Below are 12,934 nucleotides of genomic sequence, written 5' to 3' on the forward strand. Positions count from 1 at the left end.
GATTGGACAAAATGAGTCCAATTTCTACCAATTGAATAACCATCTAACACCGGTAGAATACCGATTTACCGGTTTTCACGACGGATCTTTGAAGTGACGTTGACGTGAACCTGCTTCAACTACGGCGCGTGACATCACTCCCCGATCCTTCGTCGCGATGCTACCCAAGCGCTGCTCCCCCTCGCTGCTGCGGACGCCGCTCGCGCGCGCCAAGAGCACGGCCAAGCCGCGCACGGCGCCCGTGCTGAGCACCATGCTGCCGCGCGGCACGTTCGACGGCAAGGTGGCGCTGGTCACGGGCGGCGGCACGGGGCTGGGCAAGGGCATCGCCACCAAGCTGTCGGACCTGGGCGCCACCGTGGCCATCATGAGCCGCAAGCGCGGCGTCGTGGAGGTGGCGGCCAAGGAGATCCAGGCGCTCACGGGCAACAGCGTGATCCCGCTCACGGGCGACGTGCGCGACGCCGAGCAGGTCAAGCAGGCGCTGGACGAGCTGGACGAGCTCGCGGGCGTGCCCACGGTCGTGGTCAACAACGCGGCGGGCAACTTCATCTCGCCCTTCGAGCGGCTCAACGCCAAGGGCTTCGGTACCATCGTGGACATCGTGCTCAAGGGCACGGCCAACGTGACGCTGGACGCGGGCAAGCGCATGATCCAGCACGAAAAGGGCGGCGTCTTCCTCAACATCACCACCACGTACGCCGAGACGGGCTCGGGCTACGTCGTGCCCTCCGCTGCGGCCAAGGCTGGCGTCAGCGTACGTTGCTGCCCGTGACTGCAGTTGGGGGCTTTAGTATTCGAGCTAAACTATTGTTGTTGCGGTTGCTGCAGGCCATGATCAAGTCGCTGGCGGTGGAGTGGGGCAAGTACGGCATCCGCTTCGTGGGCATCGCGCCGGGTCCGATCAAGACCAAGGGCGCGTTCGACCGCCTGGACCCCTCGGGCGCCTTCGAGGAGGTCATGCTGCAGAACAACCCGCTCAAGCGCTTCGGCGAGGTGGACGAGCTGGCCAACCTGGCGTCCTACATGACGAGCGACTACGCCAGCTGGCTCAACGGCGAGATCATCCGCTTCGACGGCGGTGAGACGGTCTCGAACGCCGGCGAGTTCAACATGTTTGGCTCCGTGTCCAAGGAGAAGTGGGACGACCTGGAGGCCACCATCCGCGATTCCAACGCCAAGAGCAAGAAGTAGTGTCGACAACACACAACTTGAATGATGCCGCTCCGACAGCGTCTCGCTACTTATATTGATACTACATCCAGAAAAACTAAAGAAACACCTGCCTTCCCATTGAATCGGTGTCGAGCACATGTTGAACGTTCGTTTACCAGCTCTTCTGCGATGAAATGAGATGAAAAGCTTCAAGTAGAGTGAGTAGGTGGATTATATACAGATCAAGGTTCTCCTCTGATGAAACACGAATAAAGTAGGTAAACCGATCGAGCGCTGCTTCCTTTGCTTGCTTGTGTACGTCACTGGGCGCTCGATCCGATCCCGCTCATAGATTACGACGCTGCCGTTGCGAGGTGGTACTTGGCCCGGAGCTGCTCGCGCTTCTCGGCGCGGCGGCGCATGCGGTCTTCCTGGAACGTGGCGCGGCGCTCCTCCATCTTCTGCAGGTTCTCCGACATCTTGCGGATCTCTTCGTTCTCCTTCTCGACCTGCTTCGCGCGCTTCTCGCGCTCTGCGGCCAGCATGGCTCCGCGCACCTGGCGCGCGCCTGCGATGGCCTCTACCCACTGCTGCCTCTTGAGCGCCGTAGTGGCGTCGAACCTGTGCTCCTGCGGGCCCACGGCGATGACGATGCCCACGTCGGCGTTGTCCTGACCCGCGTCCACCTCGCGCACGTCCGTGATGTCGTCGAGCGAGATGGCCTTGATGTCGCCCTCGTAGCTCCTCGACTCGGGGTCGAACTTCTGGTACTGCAGGATGTTCTTGGCGCGCACGAACTTGAGGTGCACGTGCCGCTTGCGCAGCAGCCCGTACTTGCTGAAGAGGTCGCCGCCCTCGAGCAGCGGCAGGAACTTCTCGTAGAAGACGTTCTCGGTCTGCGCCGTGCCCGCGCAGTTGTTGCAGAGCCGCACGGGCTCCACGAAGCCGAACTTGACCACGCGGTCGAAGTGCGCCGTGCAGCGGCCGCAGAACACGAGCCCGCAGCCGCGGCAGTGGTGCTTGCGCTTGAGCAGGTCGAACTCGACGCCGCACAGCACGCACGCCTCGATGAAGTCGTCCTTGACCCACCGCGGCGGCTCCTGGTAGTTGGGGAGGATGGCGTCGGCCGGGCTCTCGGCGTCCGCGGGCGATCGGCGCTTGGGCTTCTCCTGCAGCATGTACCGCGCCTCGTCCGTGGGCTCGGGCGTGTGCGCCGGCTGGAAGCAGCACGCTACCAGCGCGCACAGACCCGCCTTGGCCTTCTGCGGGAACGTGGCCACCATGGCTGTAGGAGCTGGAGGGGGCTGGTAGTCGGAACTGGGAGCTGGCAGAGGTGGCGATACACGCGCACGTATGGCGTTCTGCGCTCCGCCTGTTCAGGTCTGTCAGATGAAGGTACCCTATGCAAAAAGTATCGAATGATACACATCGGACTTAGCGGAGGGAACCTTCCCTTTGTGTGCCTTTGCCATGACTGCCTATTTACTGCAGGACGCTCGCAATGTGCCGATAGACGGCGGGATCTGGCCAACTATGGAGGCGAAAGGTGACGGTGGCACCAGAGGAAGCGATGCTGCGGAGCTGGTGCTCGACCTCTATTATAGGAATAAGAGTGTCTCGGTCGGAATCGACCGCTGATCCGATGGATTGAACGCTTGAAATTGCATCCAACGCCCAGGCTGTCGCAGCCACCCCGCTGTCTTACCCACTGCCGATGGTGCTGTACAAAGCTGGACTTGGATCGGTGGAAATGTACGTGTGCAAAAGTGAGCCCAGCGTAAACCGGGAGATTACCTTTGAAGCGCTCAAATGGGGCGTTGAAGGGTGAGGCCCGCCGCGGTTAAGCAGCTCCTGGCCCGCCGACATTGAGTTCATTCTCCAATTTGCCAGCCAGCCAGTCTCGCCTGACTCTCAATTCACAGCACAACTCCACCTCACTATGGTCGCCAAGGGAACCCGCGCTGCCAAGGGGCTGATCAACCTCTGGGCCACCGACCGCGGCACCTTTCCCGTCGTGATGCTAGTGGGCTTCGCCATGACCGCTGCGCTCGGCAACTGCGTCCGGCATCTCATGAGCAACCCGGACGTGTGCGTGACCAAGGCCAAGCGCGACAACTTTCTGCACTACAACGAGGAGCAGGGCGCCGAGTGGCAGTCCAAGCGCCGCAACCTCGCCAACCTCCAGAAGAACGTGATCAACCAGACTTTCGAGAACGAGGGTGACAAGTAAGTTTAAGGATCAACTGGACGCGTGCAGGCAATTAATACACGTCAGTGGGTTTGTCTCGATAGCAACGCGTGCCTGCAGTAAGTTACTTACTGTGCGTACTTACTTTTGCTGCGAATCACATCGATCTCGGTCTTGCTGTAGCAATCGGCCGCTGAGCAACTACATGAACATGGAGACTTGGGACTGTCAAGCTGTCGTGCACGTTGGCGCAGGAGGGTTCTTTTCCGGTGGGCACCGAAATGACTCAGCACTTATGCGTTGTGCTTGTGCGTACTTAACCAAGCGTAAAGCAAGGCTACCAAGCGTAAACTGCAAGTTTGTGCTCCCGAGTTGCAATTCCTGAGCTTGTCGTTGACGGCCCCAGTACGTGACAGCGCACGGTCAGGCGCTTGTGCCGGCGGTCAGGCTCGTGTCAGTCGTCTGCAACAAGCAATGCGTCTTCGCCTTCAATACTAAACTTACGCGTCAGGATTTGAATGCAGTGTCAAACGGTTCTCGCCCGAAGCTCATTGTGCAAGTTGCCAGCTTCAGGCGAAACTCGTCCCACTCCGCCTCACAACCAAGCCTCAGCTCATAATGGCCGTCAATGGAGCCCGTGCTGCCAAGTGAGTTCTCGATCTCTGGGTCACCGACCGCGGCACCTTCCCCGTCATTCTGCTCTGCGGCGTGGCCATGACCGCCGCCATCGGCAATGACTTCCGACACCTTATGAAGAATTCAGACGTGTGCGTGAGCAAGGACAAACGCAACTCGCTGCGCTACAGCGAGGAGCAAGGCACCGAGTGGCAGGCCAAGCGCTGCCTCGCCAAATCTCCAGGACAACGTGATTAACCAGACCTTTGCGCACGAGGCCGCCAGGAAATGAAGCCGGTGTAGATCCAGCATTGAGTCGTCTTGAAATGAGAACCATCAAATACATGTCGTTGTTGTTTTACTTCAAAAACCATTAGGCTTGCCGTAGAAGGCGTCTTGCTGCTGGGCATGTCGAACTAAATTCAAGGTTGAAAACGAGTTAGGGTCGACCGCCGCCGTGTGATCATAGCTCGCCCGCTGCAGTTGAATTATCCTCGAGGTCTCGAACCGCGCAATGTTCAGTTTGACCTGCGAAGTCACTGTGGCCGACCTGTCACAGCCACAACCTTTTGCCAATTTGTCAGTCACCAATGACGCATAATCTGCCGGGTCATCAATCACGGTTCTCGCGCTTTCTAAAGGGTGAGAGGATGCTGGAGTCGTCCGAGCTCACTCGGCAATTTGCCAGCTTCTGAGCACTCGCATCAACTTCACTCCACGCCTACAGCAGCAGGACTTCACTCCATCGACTCGCAATGGTCGTCGCCAAGGGAACGCGCGCTGCTAAGGGCTTGCTCAGCCTCTGGTCCACCGACAGCAGCACCTTCCCCGTCGTGTTCCTCGTCGGCATCGCCATGACGGCCGCCATCGGCATCGGCGCTCGCTACCTCATGAACAACCCGGACGTAGGTCCAAGCGCAACAACTTTATGCATTACAACGAGGACCAGGGCTCGGACTGGCGGGCTCGGCGCTTCCGCTTCGCCAACATCAAGAAGAACGCGATCAACCAGTCGCGCCAGTTCGACCCCGCCTTCGAGAAGGAGGAGAACAAGAGCGTCCACAGAGACTAGGATGCGGGTGAGCCTGGAAGGCGACACCCACCCTGCCAATATACGTATTATGTAGTCGTTCACCATTTATCCATGACCTCGCTCGCCTTCTCACGTTATGCTTCATGCAATAGCGGCCGACAGTCCTACCCAAGAGCGGGTAGACACGCGGCCAATTCCTGAACAATACCATACAAAGCAGCAGCGATCGCTGGCCCCACATTTTCCTAGGATACGCTTATTTAGATGTATGACTTCTGCTGTGCTTGCTCCCCAGTCCCAAGCTTCTGGCTTAAACATTTTCCAGTTATATCGCTGTTTCTGTCGATCCGCACTAACAACCAAGCTACACGGCAACACCAAGGCAACCACCACCAACTCGACTCGGTAGCTCTTCCGCACCGTAGACCAACTTCAACTATCCAGTAGTTCTATGTGGGACACACCACCCTGTCCTAAGAATGGCTACATCTCATGTGCTCTGAGCGAGCAGCCACGTAAAGAGTATTGAGGTGGACCATGCCGCAGCTCAAGGAGGAGGAGGAGGAGGAGCGCACGTCGACGACGACCGTGACGGAGGACGAGGAGGAGATGGAGCACATGGACGAGCACTCGTCGCTGCGGCAGGGCGCGCAGGGCGACGATCACTCGCCGCCCTCCAGCGTGCAGACCCAGCTCAAGAAGCCCAAGAAGTTGGCGCCCGACGCCACGAGCGACAAGGCGAATGGCACGTTGCGGCAGGGCTCGGCGCCTCGGCTGCTGTCCACCGAGAGTGTGGGACTCATCTCGCAGTACGCGGCCGTGGGGCTCGTCTACGGCGTGCTGCCCAGCACCATCACGCCCTTCCTCACGTACTACCTCAACATGGAGGGCACGGCCACCACGTCGGCGCGCGCGCTGATCTCCATCCCCTGGAGCTTCAAGGTCTTCATCGGCGTGCTGTCCGACTGCGTGCCGCTCTTCGGGTACCGGCGCCGGCCCTACATGGTGCTGGGCTGGTCCGTCACGGTGCTGTGTCTGCTGGCCATGGCGGCGTCGCCGCTGGAGGAGCCGTACTTCCCCGACCCGGAGCTGAGGAACGTCAAGCCCGCGGACTACTCCATCGAGATGGCGCAGTCGCTCAACAAGAGCGCGCCCAGCAGCGGCGCCAAGTACATTGTGCTCATGATGTTCGCCACGCTCGGATATCTCTTCGCCGACGTGGCAGCGGACGCGGTGGTGGTCGAGTACGCCCAGCGAGAGCCCGAGGAGACGCGCGGACGCACCCAGACGGCGATTTACACGGTGCGAACGCTGTTCAACGTCGTGGCGCAGGCCATCACGGGCTTCGGACTCAGCACGCCGGACTACGGCGGCAGTTTTGACTTCGGCATCTCGTTCCCGGACACGATGCTGCTCCTGGCGGTGTTTTGTCTGCCGGTGATCCCCATGACGTGGATGTTTGTGCGTGAGGAGCGTGTGAAGGACCAGCCGACGTTCAGGAAGTACATTGGGGACTTGTGGGGTGCCATCCAGAGTCGCGCGGTGTACCAGGTGATCGCGTACAGCTTCTTGTCGGGCGTGTTCAGCGGGTTCACGTACGTGGCGCAGGACCCCATGACGTCGTACTGGGTGCACGCCACGAGTTTCAACCTGAGTCTGAGCAGCATCTTCGGCAGCTTTGTGACAGTGGTCACGCTCACGCTGACAGGCAAGTACGGCCTGCACTGGAACTGGCGGACGATGCAAGTGGTCACGATGGTGAGTGTGATCGCGCTCGACGCCATGTGCACCATGCTGGTGACGTGGGACATCGTGCGGAAGCAGTGGTTCTGGCTGGGCGTCCCGATCGTCGAGGCCGTGCCGAACGCCGTGGGGTTCATCATCTCGACGTACGTCGTGGTCGAGCTCGCTGGCCAGGGCAACGAAGGAGCGATCTACGGTCTGCTGACCACGGTGAGCAACCTGGGCGGACCGTTCGCGCTCACGCTGACGAAGAACGTGAATGCGGCGTTCATGGTCTACAACGAAGACATCCTGAACGACACGCTGGAGGTGCGTCGCGACGTGACCATCACGATCCTGATCTCGTACGTGATGAAGCTGCTGGCGCTGCTCTTCCTGCCGCTGCTGCCTCGCCAGAAGGCCGAGGCGCAGGCGCTCAAGAGATCAGGCGGCAGCAGTCGACGCATGGGCGCCTTCACGATCGCGTATCTATCGTTCGCGCTCGTGTGGGCGATTTTGACCAACCTGCTGGGCATCTTCGAGAGCACTCGGTGCTGGGTCATCACCGGGGGCTGTAAAGAGTAAGCAATGATGTCTCGGGGGCACCAGCGACAACAGGGATATGTATGTGTAGCCATCAAAGAGAAGCAAATGAAAGGATAAACAAGCAGAACTGTGGATCAAAACCGAATAAATGTATGTGGTGTGTGTGACTTGTAGACCGACAGCTACGCGCTGTAGACCGAAGAGAGAAAGGCCGCTTATCTGGAGACGTTCTTGTTCTCCTCCTTGGCGAAGGCCGGGTCGAACTGGCGCGACTGGTTGATGGCGTTGCGGTGGATGTTGGCGAAGCGGAAGCGACGCGCGCGCCAGCCCGCGCCGTCCTCGGTCTGGTAGTGCATGGAGCTGTTGCGTTTGCTCTTGTCGAAGCACACGTCCGGGTTGTGCAGCAGGTAGCGGCTGGCCGAGGCGCCCGCGGCCACGGCGGCGAAGCTGCAGATGATGACGACCGGGAAGGTGCCGCTGTCCGTGGTCCAGAGCTTGAAGAGGCCCATGCTGGAGCGCGCTGCCTTGGCGGACATGATTGGCGGGGTGGTGGTGGTGGTGGTGGTGGGTGTCTGGAGAGACTGGAAGTGCTCGATGCAGTGCAAAATGTGCAATGAGCTTTGGGGCAGTCGGCTTTTGGTGATCCGATTCCTTTTCCGACGATGTTCAACGCTCACTGCAGGTTTTCGCTATAGATACGCGATTCGGTGCGTGTCTAAGCCAGGATCAGTGTCGGTGATTTGTGAAGTAACAAAAATTGTCTCGGCGATACCGTCCTGAGCGATACCATACCGGTTTATAGCGGTTCCCTGCGCATGTACTTCAACTAGCGGTGTGACGAAGGCTCTCTCGTCGTTGACAGCGCTGCAGACTGCAGACTGCGTACTTCGGCTTGCGCTGGAGGGGTCTGGAAGGCAAGAGTAGAGCCACTTCGGTGGTCGTTGCTATCTTCACTCCGTTAAAAGAATCGACGCGCCTCTTTGGAGTTAACGCTAGTCGAGCCTTGTTGGCAAAGACATGCCGGGGCTACATGTAAATTGTGTTTCCCAACGATGCGAATTGCCGAAACACGGCTGTGCGTGATCTCTATCTCCTGAACACGCACAAACTCGGCCCCGGCCAACGAAGTGACCGAAGTTCTTTCGTGCGGGAAGGCGACCTGAAGTGTTGCTGTGACTTCTCGCTTTTGGTTGACAGGCTGAGCGCGTGTCCATGCCTTATCATAGAAGCATCACCGGAACCGGATTTGCGCTTCACCTCGGCTTGGCCATTGCGGGCCGCTTCAGCACTTCCCTGCACCGCATTTCCCTGCGCGTCGAAGACGACAGCCACGTCTCCGCTAAGATTAGACTGACGAACACTTTGTAGCAATAGCGTTGGCGTGGGGTACTGTACTTCTAAAGCGCTCTTACACATCCAGAAATAGCGGTGTTGCTGAGCAGACCAGACCCCTGCGCAGCTACAGTACTAATAGAAGTAGTGCTTGGTGCGGTCTGCCGTCTGTCTGGTTGGTTGTGGTTGCCTTCTTTCGCCAATGGACCCCCATCGATGCACACAGGGAGGGAAACGCGAGGCACACGGGGATGACCGACCGTTTCCGGATGCCGTTGCAGACACCACCGCGCGCCACCGCTCCACACCCGCGCGAACCGATCGGCTCAAATACCCCGCAGTCACTATCTCATGCAGGTCCCAACCAACTGCATCTTGACTGGTACACTTCTGTCAATAAATATCTAGGTCAATGACAGGTAGCTATGGAAGCGTTTCAGGCTACCCGCCGCTGACTTGCGTCGAGCTGCTGGGCTCCAAGCAGGGCTGGCAAGCGCTCCACGCCGCTGCTGCTGGAAGTGCGCCACAGATACGCGGTTCCGTCGGTGCCACTCTGAAGTAACATTGGCAGTTGAATACCGGTTCGTGGACAGTTCAGCGCCATTGTTACTTCAGTGCTCGAAGAAACGCGTCCGTGCGTATCTCTAGACCCGCCTCGCGTTCATACAGTTTGTATGGGGCGAGTCCGGCGTAAGTTCTTACAGCGTGGGCATTCCTCCCGCCGACACCCGATCTCTGAAGTTAAACGCAAGGCCGGCCCCGCGTATCTCTTGCGTCGCCAACGTGTGGCCAGGCTGACGGAGGAGGAAGAGGGCCTTCATGGGCGACGGCACAACGGGCCGATAGCCCCATAGCCCCCCAAAAGCTCATTGCACATTTTGCACTGCATCGAGCACTTCCAGTCTCTCCAGACACCCACCACCACCACCACCACCACCCCGCCAATCATGTCCGCCAAGGCAGCGCGCTCCAGCATGGGCCTCTTCAAGCTCTGGACCACGGACAGCGGCACCTTCCCGGTCGTCATCATCTGCAGCTTCGCCGCCGTGGCCGCGGGCGCCTCGGCCAGCCGCTACCTGCTGCACAACCCGGACGTGTGCTTCGACAAGAGCAAACGCAACAGCTCCATGCACTACCAGACCGAGGACGGCGCGGGCTGGCGCGCGCGTCGCTTCCGCTTCGCCAACATCCACCGCAACGCCATCAACCAGTCGCGCCAGTTCGACCCGGCCTTCGCCAAGGAGGAGAACAAGAACGTCTCCAGATAAGCGTTGTTGCAGCGAGGACTATCTACAGTCAGCCAGTCTGTCGATAACTGAGGCGGGTGCTGTTGTTCGGCGCTCGCTTCTGTAAACATGTACTATTTTGCGAGTTATCTCGGTTGTTCGCGTTTGGATGCAGATTTCAAACTTGTCATGTTGCGTATGAATTCATACTACTAGTATAGATACAAGGGGATACTGTAGTAGTTGCTCCTCGTGGTGACTTCAGTTGAGCCCGATGCTGAACATGGCGAGCTGGTCCTCTTCGATTTCCTGCTGCTCCTCGCTGAGGTCCGCCCAACCCATCGAGAGGCAGTAGAATCGACGGCGCAGTGAGCCCAGCACCTGCTGGCGGAAGCGGCAGAACCACTTGAACTTGAGCAGCACAGGCTTGATCACTGCAGATTGACGGCGAGCAGTGTGGGCAACGAACGCAGCGCGGCACTCGTCAAGCAGCGTTCGGTGGAAGCGTCGCCGTCGCCAGGTCAGCGCTCGGAGCGATTCCCTGAACACGGGGTACAACCGGATCACGAACTTGTGACGCAGTGTCAGCTCGGCGTTCGTGATCAGCTGACGGAATCGCCTCCTCCAGACGAACCGACGCAAAGTCTCGCGGAAGACCGGGCGGGAGTTGTTGACACTGTGCAGCAGCGCGGACTGCCTCAGCTCCCAGAAGTCCTCGCCTGCAGCGCTCCGGAACGCGTTGAGCCACGACTCCCAGCAGTCGAACATCGTCATGTCAAAGGGGTCCACTGGGAGCAGCCTCCGCCGGTGGAGCCTCTTGATGCGCAGCTCGTCCGTCCAGCTCATGCCGAGTCCGCACACACACCAGACGCTGCTGCAGCCGTCGACCTTGACGAGCATCACGCGGCAGGAGCGGCACTCGACGATGTCTTCGTCGCCGATCTCTTCCTGGTCCTCCGTCTCGCACGGGCACGGCGCACTCCCGTCGCCCAGATACCGTTTGCAGTTGAAGCAGGCGGAGAAGCCGCAGCAGCGAGTCACGACGCGGCGGTGGACGCTGTGATACGCAAGCAGCAGCGTCGCGCGACGCTCTTCGTCCTGGATGAGCGGGAGCACCTTGTGGACGATGCAATGGGTCTTGGAGGCCGGGAAGTTGTCGGTGATGTGGCGGATCACATCGCGTGCAGTGGCCGTCTGACGGTGTCGACAGAATTGGCGGACGACGCGCCGAAGCTCAGGGATACAAGCCGCTTCACTCGGTCGAAGTGTAAGAGCTACAGCGTTGGCGAAGTCCAGACGGCCGTCCGTGTCTGTGTGGGAGCCCGGTAGCTGCGTGTAGTGCGGGTTATGGCAACCCGGACACGTGAAGCTGCAGGCAGCGTCGCATCGCTGCTTGTACTGCCGGAGCAGGGGCATCGTTGTCACGGCGTCGGGGCTCAGCCAGCGAGCCCACTGCTGTCTGTTCACGGGGACGAGACACACAGGGCAGCGGACCTTGGGCAACGCCCCAGCGTACGGGACGTGCATGGCCATTTGCAGGTGCTTTTCGAGGCACGGCGTGCAGAAGACGGCGGGGCAGACCGACGAGCAGAAGCGCGTGACGGGCTTGAGGGTTGTCTGGTCCTTCAACGTGAGCTCCTCCAGGCAGATCTGGCAGGTCACAGAGCTGGAGGCGGTGCAGATTGCCTCGCGAGTGTCCGACTGCGCATTAGGAGGCATGGTAGTTGGATGCGGACCGCGAAATGTGAAGTGAAGAGTTCTACTGCAGGCAGGACGCAACAAGTGTAGCCATCTGACAGTTCAGCCGACCTTCACCCGTGGTTTTCCCAGATGGCTACTTTCGGAGTGCTGGTCCTTGAAGTGCGTGCCAGCAGTGAGCACTTTACCTCTTGTATCCCCCCTCCTAGCCCTCGGGGTTGATAATCGCATGGCCCAGAGCGTGTAGTAAAGCCGTTGTTGCACTTAGCCAGTCTGTTATCGCACGCTACGAGCTGCCACCGGTGCAGTTAATACAGTATCGCGAAACACAGCTTGTGCAATGGAATGACCCACATAAAAACATCCAAACGACACCAACATAACTCGCAAAATAGTACATGTTTACAGAAGCGAGCGCCGAACAACAGCACCCGCCTCAGTTATCGACAGACTGGCTGACTGTAGATAGTCCTCGCTGCAACAACGCTTATCTGGAGACGTTCTTGTTCTCCTCCTTGGCGAAGGCCGGGTCGAACTGGCGCGACTGGTTGATGGCGTTGCGGTGGATGTTGGCGAAGCGGAAGCGACGCGCGCGCCAGCCCGCGCCGTCCTCGGTCTGGTAGTGCATGGAGCTGTTGCGTTTGCTCTTGTCGAAGCACACGTCCGGGTTGTGCAGCAGGTAGCGGCTGGCCGAGGCGCCCGCGGCCACGGCGGCGAAGCTGCAGATGATGACGACCGGGAAGGTGCCGCTGTCCGTGGTCCAGAGCTTGAAGAGGCCCATGCTGGAGCGCGCTGCCTTGGCGGACATGATTGGCGGGGTGGTGGTGGTGGTGGTGGTGGGTGTCTGGAGAGACTGGAAGTGCTCGATGCAGTGCAAAATGTGCAATGAGCTTTTGGGGGGCTATGGGGCTATCGGCCCGTTGTGCCGTCGCCCATGAAGGCCCTCTTCCTCCTCCGTCAGCCTGGCCACACGTTGGCGACGCAAGAGATACGCGGGGCCGGCCTTGCGTTTAACTTCAGAGATCGGGTGTCGGCGGGAGGAATGCCCACGCTGTAAGAACTTACGCCGGACTCGCCCCATACAAACTGTATGAACGCGAGGCGGGTCTAGAGATACGCACGGACGCGTTTCTTCGAGCACTGAAGTAACAATGGCGCTGAACTGTCCACGAACCGGTATTCAACTGCCAATGTTACTTCAGAGTGGCACCGACGGAACCGCGTATCTGTGGCGCACTTCCAGCAGCAGCGGCGTGGAGCGCTTGCCAGCCCTGCTTGGAGCCCAGCAGCTCGACGCAAGTCAGCGGCGGGTAGCCTGAAACGCTTCCATAGCTACCTGTCATTGACCTAGATATTTATTGACAGAAGTGTACCAGTCAAGATGCAGTTGGTTGGGACCTGCATGAGATAGTGACTGCG

General features: G+C 59.4%; 8 protein-coding genes across 8 annotated transcripts; 4 read left to right on the forward strand and 4 right to left on the reverse strand.

Moving 5' to 3' along the window:
- Positions 1-157: 157 nt before the first annotated feature.
- PHYSODRAFT_502845 (hypothetical protein) lies at positions 158-1,194 on the forward strand (the record flags this gene model as incomplete). Its single annotated transcript, XM_009527355.1, has 2 exons — positions 158-757; positions 868-1,194. The coding sequence occupies 2 exons, from the start codon at positions 158-160 to the stop codon at positions 1,192-1,194; spliced, it is 927 nt and encodes a 308-aa protein (XP_009525650.1).
- A 314-nt stretch (positions 1,195-1,508) lies between these two features.
- Positions 1,509-2,438, reverse strand: PHYSODRAFT_500955 (hypothetical protein; the record flags this gene model as incomplete). Its single annotated transcript, XM_009527356.1, has 1 exon — positions 1,509-2,438. The coding sequence occupies one exon, from the start codon at positions 2,436-2,438 to the stop codon at positions 1,509-1,511; it is 930 nt and encodes a 309-aa protein (XP_009525651.1).
- A 656-nt stretch (positions 2,439-3,094) lies between these two features.
- On the forward strand, positions 3,095-5,089 carry PHYSODRAFT_544052 (hypothetical protein; the record flags this gene model as incomplete). The annotated part of the gene is made up of 3 exons (XM_009527357.1): positions 3,095-3,247; positions 3,374-3,381; positions 4,868-5,089. 3 exons carry the CDS (start codon positions 3,095-3,097, stop codon positions 5,028-5,030), a joined length of 324 nt encoding a protein of 107 aa, XP_009525652.1. The 3' UTR covers positions 5,031-5,089.
- Positions 5,090-5,528: 439 nt separating this feature from the next.
- Positions 5,529-7,298, forward strand: PHYSODRAFT_497929 (hypothetical protein; the record flags this gene model as incomplete). Its single annotated transcript, XM_009527358.1, has 1 exon — positions 5,529-7,298. The coding sequence occupies one exon, from the start codon at positions 5,529-5,531 to the stop codon at positions 7,296-7,298; it is 1,770 nt and encodes a 589-aa protein (XP_009525653.1).
- An 89-nt stretch (positions 7,299-7,387) lies between these two features.
- On the reverse strand, positions 7,388-7,851 carry PHYSODRAFT_285806 (hypothetical protein). The gene has a single exon (XM_009527359.1). It carries the CDS (start codon positions 7,793-7,795, stop codon positions 7,475-7,477), a length of 321 nt encoding a protein of 106 aa, XP_009525654.1. The 5' UTR covers positions 7,796-7,851; the 3' UTR covers positions 7,388-7,474.
- Positions 7,852-9,480: 1,629 nt separating this feature from the next.
- PHYSODRAFT_285807 (hypothetical protein) lies at positions 9,481-9,969 on the forward strand. Its single transcript, XM_009527360.1, has one exon. The coding sequence runs from the start codon at positions 9,539-9,541 to the stop codon at positions 9,857-9,859; it is 321 nt and encodes a 106-aa protein (XP_009525655.1). The 5' UTR covers positions 9,481-9,538; the 3' UTR covers positions 9,860-9,969.
- Positions 9,970-10,078: 109 nt separating this feature from the next.
- Positions 10,079-11,536, reverse strand: PHYSODRAFT_500991 (hypothetical protein; the record flags this gene model as incomplete). The annotated part of the gene is made up of 1 exon (XM_009527361.1): positions 10,079-11,536. One exon carries the CDS (start codon positions 11,534-11,536, stop codon positions 10,079-10,081), a length of 1,458 nt encoding a protein of 485 aa, XP_009525656.1.
- A 357-nt stretch (positions 11,537-11,893) lies between these two features.
- PHYSODRAFT_285809 (hypothetical protein) lies at positions 11,894-12,379 on the reverse strand. Its single transcript, XM_009527362.1, has one exon. It carries the CDS (start codon positions 12,321-12,323, stop codon positions 12,003-12,005), a length of 321 nt encoding a protein of 106 aa, XP_009525657.1. The 5' UTR covers positions 12,324-12,379; the 3' UTR covers positions 11,894-12,002.
- Between the last annotated feature and the right edge of the window lie 555 nt (positions 12,380-12,934).

This window comes from Phytophthora sojae (genome assembly GCF_000149755.1).
Source record: "Phytophthora sojae unplaced genomic scaffold PHYSOscaffold_4, whole genome shotgun sequence".
Classification (NCBI taxonomy): domain Eukaryota; phylum Oomycota; class Peronosporomycetes; order Peronosporales; family Peronosporaceae; genus Phytophthora; species Phytophthora sojae.